This window comes from Sycon ciliatum, chromosome 5 (assembly GCF_964019385.1).
Source record: "Sycon ciliatum chromosome 5, ocSycCili1.1, whole genome shotgun sequence".
Lineage (NCBI taxonomy): Eukaryota > Metazoa > Porifera > Calcarea > Leucosolenida > Sycettidae > Sycon > Sycon ciliatum.
Window position 1 is genome coordinate 2,173,050 of NC_088647.1, and position 9,463 is coordinate 2,182,512.

Here is a 9,463-nt window from a genome sequence, read left to right on the forward strand (position 1 = left end):
TGCATGGTAAGACTAAAGACTATTTCAGGCACAATATCATCATTAGCAACCGTTATACACGGATACACCTCCATACTCATTACTCACTCTTCTTTCGAAGCATACATTCTCAATGATCAAAACAAAAAGTAAGTAGCTCAGAACTGGACAATTCACATCTCAATGGCTGCTAACTAAGGCCATCGGATATACTGAATCGCCTAGTCAACAACTAAAATTTAACATCCGGTTCTGAACAGAGAGGAAAGCTTTTGCGGAAGGACACAAAGCTTGTTGATCAGTGACAGCCAATATGGCTACAGTTTTGCAGAATTTATGCATCAGACCAACATGGAAATAGTATTGGTTCTGTTCTGGATTGCATGGCTACCAATCTTTCCTAATTTTGAAGTACATTTTGTCTACAACCTTTTCTCAATACATGCGTCAGAACAGATAGCCATATCATCACAGGACAGCACAACACATGGCTATCCTGAATACCTATAGCCACCTCTATTCATCATATGCATGCAAGACCCAACAGCACTGATCTTCAACAAAATAAGACAGTGGTGCACTTGCCTTGTAATATCTTCTGAATGGTCTCGTTTTACTGATGCTGGAGACATGTTGAATTGTACCTGTGCAGGAAATAATGGAAAAATCGAAAACGCAAAGGCCAACTTATCAAAACTCATATTCATTATGCACCATATTTGGGTGAATGCTGCTCCTTGCTCATGACCCAGGCCAGCAATCATACCACAGACTAGTTTAGAAATTGCAACTCCTAGATGTCCTGGTTTCCTAGCCATGCTCACAGTTTGAGCCAAAAACACACTCTTTGCAGACTGGAAACCCACATGCAACACCACATAGAGCAACAGAGAGCAGACAACTGGCCAACTAGTGTTTTCCTTCGATTTAATCACGTGTTTTCACCAGTATTTCCACAATAGTAATTTGTAAATTGTAGTATTTTGAAGGAGCCAAACCTCATTTGTCTACTACACATATAGCATACATAATGTAAATCGCCCGAAATCCGCCCAAAATCCGCCCAAAATCCGCGCTTTTTTTAGAACCAGCGAGTTTGCAAAGACATGTACAATCGTTCGCAAAGCATTGGGGCCACCTCCATCATACCCATGGTTGAAGTTTGATTTCACGCTGGTTAATATTCGCGTTATGCTCTTCTCACGAAAATAGGGAACATTTATCTGCTGTGAATATTAGGCAGCTTAAAGTGGACAATAGTCAGTTCAGGAATTGTGCAACAGAAGGCTGTTAGTGATCCCAATCAGATTTTAGATTTAATAATTCGCATAACACGAGGAATCCCGTTCTCATACAAACAAGTATTTGGTTGTACTTATTTATGAAACTGACGTTCTTAACTTAACTGCGGTTCAATTTAAAATAGCACTAAATTTTTCGGGCCTGGCCCATCATTAGGGTACTTACTAGAACCAAAAAATGACCAAGAATGGCAGCATGGCAATAGGGCTGCATTGCTATAAGGCTGCATGCTTCAGACCTGGCACTGCAAAGAGCAGGCCGTGGCCAGACCCCATGCACCAGTCCAGTCTTGTGCCAGTGTGAGGGACCCAGCAGTGTCATCATCAGCAACAGCAGCCCACGCACGGTTCAATAGACAAATATTTGAAAACTGTCTTCTTCTCCAACTGACAACCGCTCTATTCGGGCAGCTGCTATTCATAGCAACTGATAGTTTGTCAGTTGACTGACTATCCCCCTTTTTTCCGACTATGACAAAAAAAATTAAAATGATTCTCATTTCTTCATTCATTCCTTCATTCATTTATTGCGCTCTTGGCCAATCCAAATTCTGCACTCACGTCAAAAACACCACAGCGAGGACAATTCCGATAATATTATATAGATTGATATTGAAAATGTATTGGAGTCCATAATGGCCCGGTCGTCGCTACTTCTTCTCAAAATGATTCTTGTTGTATGAAGTCTCAACTGAAAGTAGTCATCAATTTTACACCGTGCCTCATGCTCCTTTCTTCTTTCTGTTTATCTTCCCACATCTTCATTCCATTCAGCCATTGTCAATCTTTACACGTACACTCCATAGTACCCATCACCAATCAGAGCGGTTCCCTGCCCGCATTTTGTCTCAATGCAGAATTGAACCTCTCACATGGTATGTGTACCACAACATCATCCGGTGTATCAAAAGTCAAAATACACTCTCACAAGTGTGTGTACAATGCTGGTCTACGAATGCATCAGATCAATCACCGGAAACAAACCTGGCTGATGTCCTCACAGAGTGTGATGAGATCATAGCTTGTAATCTACAGGTGATGATGTCATCATATGCACACATTACTTGGGATACTGCTAAACATGCCAATATGATTTTTTATCTAGACCGGCTCGTGTCGTACACTTAAACAAAATCCGCTAGTTCCCTTCAATGACATCAATGACATCAACTGCATAACCTTCATAAAATTTCCCCGATCAAGCGGATGTATTTAATGGTGGTTTAGCGTGTGCGCTAAGCCCTGTTAACGAACGTGGAACATCTACCACTCATACTTAGTCTGATGATCATGCATCTCATTATGTCATTGCTATACATGCGCATGCGCAGCGCGCGCCACTCTCCCACGCGTGCTTTCCAAATCTTGCTTTAGAGAGAGAGAAAGAGAAAAGAGAGACTCCTTTGTCACTTTTGCCTTCTGACGACTTGACTGTTCACTGGTTTGTCCGTCAGTTGTCAATTACCCGTCCTGCATACGGGCCCATGTCTGTCTGTCATGCCGCGGCAAACACCCAAAGAAGACTTGCACCCGAGCGGCCTCTCAGTCTTCCCAGTGACGTCGTCACTCCAGTCAACGTGCCTCGGCTAACTGCACTACTAGCTGCTCACCCTGATGCCCTGTTTCGCATGTGTAACGGTTTCTCGATTGGTCACACCACTCCTCTGGTATCATGCATTTAATCTGTCAATCATCCGTCTAGTCTCTGCAATAAACAATTTGTCACCCTGTACCTACAGTCTTGTTGCGATGCTGGGGAAACAGCTGGTCCGTTTGCTGAGCCGCCATATCAGCTGTTTCAAACCTCGGGTTTGGGCCTGATCCCAAAATCCAATGGCGAATTTCGCCTCATCCATGACCTATCCTCCTCCACTGGCTGCAGTGTCAATGATGGTATTTCCCGGGAGTCATTCAGCTTGGAGTATGACACTGTCGATTCGGCTATCTCCTATATCATGAAGTTAGGCCGTGGTTGCTACCGGACCAAAGTGGACATTCGAAACGCTTTCCGATTATGCCCTGTTGCCCCCTCTGACTGGCACTTGTTGGGTATCTCTTGGGATCGTCGTTACTATTTCGAAAAAGTCCTCCCGTTCGGCCTTCGGTCAGCTCCGTACATATTTGACAAGTTTGCATCTGCCCTTCATTGGGTTCTGGAGGACACATGCCGCCTTCCCCATCTCATTCATTATCTGGATGACTTCCTGAATGTATCGCCTCCCAGTCCTCCTCTTGCCCAGCACCAGAAGTCACTACTGCTCGACCTGTTTGCATATTTACAGGTCCCAGTTGCACCTGAGAAGGTTGATGGCCCCTCTACCGTTCTCACCTTCCTGGGCTTAGAGCCGGACACAATGGCTCTGGAGATGCGCCTTCCACCCTCAAAGCTGACTAAGCTATCTACCACTGTGTCGGCCCTCGTCCAATCCGGCCGGGTTCAGAAACGCGACCTCGCCTCCGTATTGGGCAAACTCTCGTTCGCGTCCAGAGCTGTACCCGCTGGTCGCACATTCCTGAGACGCCTGTACGACCTGGACAGAGCAACTTGATCAACACCATTGCACCAATGGCTACGCATTTCGGCATCGGCAATGGCAGACTTGTTGTGGTGGGCAGAGGCCCTGACCATATGGAATGGGAAGTCATTCTTCCTGGTGGATGAGTGGACGCCAGCCCCCGACATGCAACTACAGACTGATGCCAGCGGCACTCACGGTTATGGTGCCTTCTACAACGGCCGGTGGCTGAGAGGAGAGTGGACAGGCCAGAACGAGAACGAGAACATTGAGTTCAAAGAAATGTATGCTATCATAGTTGCCTGCGCGACCTGGGGTTCGGAGTGGAGCAGGTGACGCATTCAGTTTCAGTGTGATAACAAGGCCGTGGCGGACTGTATACGCTCCGGTACCTGCCGTTCACCGCCAGTCATGACACTTATCCGGGCATTGTATCTGCTGTGTATTGAGCATGACTTCTTGGTGTCAGCTGTCCACATTCCTGGTGTCACTAACACTGTCGCCGATGCATTGTCTCGCAATTTGCTGCAGGTATTCAGGCACCAGGCCCCGGAAGCAGCAGCCGAGTCAGATGAGCCAGTCTTGCCAACTCTCCGTTGACAGACTCCGTGCTACAGCTAGCAGCACTGGCAATAGCACCATCCTCCCGCCGGACGTATTCTACCGCCGAGACCCGCTACTTCCAGTTCTGCCAAGTGCATGCCTGCAACCCATTGCCGGGAGACGACTTTACTTTGTGCTATTTTGCTGCCGAGTTGTTCAGGACTCTTCAGCCTCGATCTGTCCGTGTCTACATGTCGGCAATCCGCAACCTTCAAGTGGAACTTGGCTTTGCTTACCCGTCGGGCCCAACAACTCTCCTCGCTAGGGTCCTGCGGGGCATCGACAGGTCGTCATCGACACAGCGTCATCGTCTGCCGATAACCACTCCACTTCTCAGGGAGATCTGCCGGCATGTTGCCGTTCCACGCATGCGGCACCCTCACGACAAGGCCATGCTAAGGGCAGCTTTTTCCTTGGCGTTTCATGGGTTCTTCCGTTGTGGAGAACTGACTGCTGGCCTGAGGCGATGTGATGTGACGATCAGTACTGACCAGCGGTCGTTATCGGTAAACGTGCGCTCATCTAAGACGGACCCCGACAGCACGGGCCACACAGTATTGGTTGGAGCCAGCACGGACACACCGATCTACCCAGTGCAGGCCATGGCAAACTACCTGGCGTTTCGCCCCGGCGGCGACCATCTGTTCACTTATGCTAATGGCCAGCCGCTTACAAAAAATGCAGTGTCCTCTGAACTGCGCAACCTGCTGCCACTCTGTGGGGTCACGGACCCGAGTGCTTATGCCAGTCACTCTTTCCGGATTGGCGCCGCAACATCAGCGGCCATGGCAGGTGTCCCCGAACACATCATCCGTATCATGGGTAGATGGCGCAGTGATGCGGTCCACCGCTACATCCGGGCTGCTACAGCTGACACCCTGCGAGTGTCACGTCAATTAGCTGCAGTTCAAAGTCATCAATGGTAGCTGCGGGTTAGTGACCACATCGTGCCTGAACTGCTTAGCTTTAGCTTTACATTGCTGCTGTCAGTACAGCACAATACACCAATCGTATTTCATTATTACTCTCATGCTATATTTGGGATATTGGGAACGGTCAGTCTATCTCCGCAGCTGGCTCATTTCAATCACTACCGGTCGCAGCTCCTGCCCACGGCAGGCCGACCGTCTCTCGTTCACACTCTGTGTGCTCCAGGTCACAGCTCCTGCGCAGAGCAGGCCGACCTGTCTGTCTCTCTCTCTCTCTCACACACACTATGTGTGCACCGGGTCACAGCACCTGCGCAGAGCAGGCCGACCTGTCTTTCTCATGCACGCCAGCTGCTCCGCCCAATATCCCTGATATGCCAACCAGAAAACAATGTGTTCCGAGTCGGGTGCATGCCTGTATGTGGAGAGTGCGTTAAAACTATGTTACACACCTCATTTCGACTAGAACACCACACCAGTCACATTTTACAAACATTTCACTTTCCACCCGGCAGCTATTGTTCCCATGCTGAAACCTGTCGAAATGGCTATGTTGAACAGATCCCTGCCCAGATCTGGCATGGAATGTGGGAAAACGTTACACGGTGGGTAATACCGTACTCAAAATTTGCTCTCATCAACCAGCAAACGGAGAACCAATTTACTGCGTCAATAGTGCTTACAATATTATTCCCTCTCGGAAATGACCACCACTAGAAGTTGAAATAACTCCGCAGGAAAGACATCTGCCAGATGCAAACACAAAGTACAGTGAAAAGGACATCAACTTACAGTACCTGCTTAGTGTGATTCATCCCGACTTTGAGTATTGTTTCCCTGTTTACGCATCTCACCTATCAGCACAGTCCAGGGAGAGATTGTTTACCTTGTTCCGTAGAGCTGTACGAGTTACCTGCGGTGCTTCTTGCTTCTCTTCAAATAAAACACCTTGAATACCGATACATTTATCAATTTCTTACGTTTACGTTTATTTGTCATATTGTTCAGCCTGCATCATGCTTACGCAGTCTTTTCCCTTTGCCCACCTCTAAGCGGTCAACTCGTGGAACTACAACAAACAATATGTCAATTTGCTTGTATAAATCCATGGTAGGGTACAATTCATTTTCCTCCAGGGCATCCCTTATGTGGAATGCCCTCCCTGCTCACTTGAAAGGAAGTGAGGACATTAGATCATTTTCTACAGAACTTTTGCATGCTGTAAATGACGACAAATTGACTATATCCCTATATCCCCTCCTTTTTGAAAATGTATTTCACCAATAAAATAAGGCTAGGAATTTTTTAAACATGAATATCGACGGACTTGCCCCTTCTGTTCATGCATTGCCCTGCTCTAGTAATGGTTCATGAATCCGCCCAGTCCGCATTCCTTCTCCGTTTCTCTCTAGTAATGGTTCATGAATCCACCCAGTCCACATTCCTTCTCCGTTTCTCTCCGTTTTCCTTTCCTTTCAGTTGCATCTTCCTCTCTGCTCTGTTATATTTTCTCTTTTCGTTCGTCCCTCTTGATATTTGTACTTTGTACTGTTGAGGCAATGAACTGAAATAATAAAATACCAAACCAAACCAAACTTGACATGGTATGATTTCCGTAGTACAAGTCATACTAGACCGTATTTGTCGGAGAATAGTGCGCACTCTAGATGCACTATTTAAGCCTTAAAACCACAGGTTTCAAAGCGAATACGAAACTGCATTCATAACAGTAGTGTTATCCATCAAACTGTTGCGATGATGCTTTTATATTTCAAGCAAAGTTCAGATACACAGCTCATCTTTTCCAACAACATGTCATTATTAAAGCTCAATAGGACCTGTGTTGCTTCAGATATGCCTACTGTATGGAAAGTACACACTACTTCAGGCACAATAATCATCATTAGCAACCGTCATAAACGTATACACCTCCATACTCACTCTTCTTTCAATGCATACATTCCCAATGATCAAAACAAAAAGTAAAGTGGCTCAGAACTGGACAATTCACATCTCAATGGCTGTTAACTAAGGCCATCAGATATACAGAATCACCTAGTTAGCAATTCAGCCAGCTGTGAACAGAGAGGAACGCTTTTGCGGAAGGACACAAAAGCTTGTTGATCAGTGACAGCCAATAAGGCTAGAGTTTTGCAGAATTTCCGCATCTGACCAAAAATGGAATGAATTTCATTTTGTCTTGTTTGGATACAGTAGTGACGCAAATAAGGCCCATGCGCTTATTAGTGAGTTTTTGCGTATTTGCTAATTATTGCGGGTTGTTTTGTTGTTTTGCGCCTGATTTGCTAGTGTACCGGTACCTTGCATAAGTATGCACATATTGCAGTACCACAATGCACATTAAACTATGTGAACATGGTGTTTTTGTGGTGTCCGTGTGTCGCGGGATGTACTGCATTAAGGTTCACTTATAAGCCCATGCGGTCATTTTTGAGGGTTGCTATTATGCCCGGGCATAGGCACATGTGCTTATATGCGCGTCACTACGGTAGCCGCCAATCTTCCCTAATTTTGTCCTACATTCTGTCTACACAACCTTTTCCCAATACATGCGTCAGAACAGATAGTCATATCATCACAGGACAGCACAACACATGGCTATCCTGAATACCTATAGCCACCTCTATTCATGTTGCTGTTTTCTTTATTTGAATTCGCTAAAACCAAACGGACAGAACTGTCCAGTGACAAGGGAGCGAATGATCATATGCATGCATGACCCGACAGCACTGATCTTCAAATAACTAAGACAGTGATGCACTTGCCTTGTAATATCTTCTGAATGGTCTCGTTTTACTGATGCTGGAGAATGTTGAATTGTACCTGTGCAGAAATTAGTGAAAGTCGAAAAGTAGAGACCAAATTCTCAAAAATTATTGTCCATTATGCACCTGTTTTGGGTGCATTTTGGCAGAATGCTGCTCCTTATTCATGACCCAGGCCAGCAATCATACCACGGACAAATGTAAAAATTACAACTCCCAGATGTCCTGGTTTCCTGGCCATGCTCAGTCCCAGCCAACACACAGCAGGCCCGTCAGAGGTGGGGTGGCGATGGAAAGGTGGTCCTGGAAAAAAATTGAAACCAATTGCAAGCATTTCCGGGCATTTGGTGTCATTTCAGTGCAACTGCAATGAAAGACTTTTTGATTCTGCAATAAACCAAGATCGGGGGCAAGGAATTGCCACGTTTGCGCTGAGCTGCGATCATAGCACTTTGTTGCAGTGTGAGAAACGCCAAAAAAGTGGGGCGGCTCAGGCCGCCCCAGCCAACCCGGCTGCGATGGCCTTGCACACTCAGTACAAACCCACATCAGTACAACACCACATAGAGCAACAGAGAGCAGAGAACTGACCAACTCGTGTTTTCATTCGATTTAATCACGTGTTTTCACCAGTATTTCCCCCATTATTATTTCTAAATGGTAGTATTTTGAAGGAGCAAAACCTCATTGTCTAGTAGACATGTAGCATACATTATGTAAATCGCCCAAAATCCGCCTCACAAAAGTTTCGCTATTTTGAGAACCAGTGAGTTTGCAAGTACAGTCAAACATTGTGAGGACGAAATTCAAGGGACCGAACACGTTTGTTTGTCTTATCGGGAGTTCTTCTTATCCAGATATGGCAAAAATATTGATGTGCATATCATATGGGATTGTATTTATGTGAAGGTGCATGCTGTGGCAAATGTAAAGCATTTCTTTCATAAGATACCGAGCAACAGGCAAGTAAAATGTTCAAGGAATTCATGATAACATTACATCCGCCTTGTAAAATGTTTTGCCACTGCAAGAGGCCTAAGCGCTTCGACTATCGCGAAAAACTACAGCTAGCATACCCACGGGGACCAAAGGTTCGTACTAGACACTGATTTTGTTCAAATCACGCTTGAAATTAGTTCGTCTTCACGAAAGTTCGCAGTACAGAGTTCGTCGTAAACGAATTATTTTGACTCGATACTATGCCTGGCCAATCATAGGATTGGCCGGAGTTCGTACTAAAGGAAAGTTCGCCTTATCAGTGTTCGTCCTAACGAGGTTTGACTCTACATGTACAATTGTTCGCAAAGCATTGGGGCCACCTCCATTATACCCATAGTTGAAGTTTGATT

The 9,463-nt window shown here is 45.9% G+C and overlaps 2 protein-coding genes across 2 annotated transcripts; both read left to right on the forward strand.

Moving 5' to 3' along the window:
* The first annotated feature begins 3,235 nt into the window (after positions 1-3,235).
* On the forward strand, positions 3,236-3,829 carry LOC135816525 (uncharacterized). The gene has a single exon (XM_065329720.1). It carries the CDS (start codon positions 3,236-3,238, stop codon positions 3,827-3,829), a length of 594 nt encoding a protein of 197 aa, XP_065185792.1.
* Positions 3,830-3,871: 42 nt separating this feature from the next.
* On the forward strand, positions 3,872-5,325 carry LOC135816526 (uncharacterized). Its single transcript, XM_065329721.1, has 2 exons — positions 3,872-4,080; positions 4,560-5,325. Exons 1-2 carry the CDS (start codon positions 3,872-3,874, stop codon positions 5,323-5,325), a joined length of 975 nt encoding a protein of 324 aa, XP_065185793.1.
* The last annotated feature ends 4,138 nt before the right edge of the window (positions 5,326-9,463 follow it).

Excerpts from the sequence above, each read along its gene's own strand:
- LOC135816525 (XM_065329720.1), top strand. The coding sequence starts at position 3,236 with ATGAAGTTAGGCCGTGGTTGCTACCGGACCAAAGTGGACATTCGAAAC.
- LOC135816526 (XM_065329721.1), top strand. The coding sequence starts at position 3,872 with ATGGCAGACTTGTTGTGGTGGGCAGAGGCCCTGACCATATGGAATGGG. Across the intron at positions 4,081-4,559 it reads AACATTGAGTTCAAAGAAAT|GACTCTTCAGCCTCGATCTG; the intron begins GTATGCTATCAT and ends CGAGTTGTTCAG.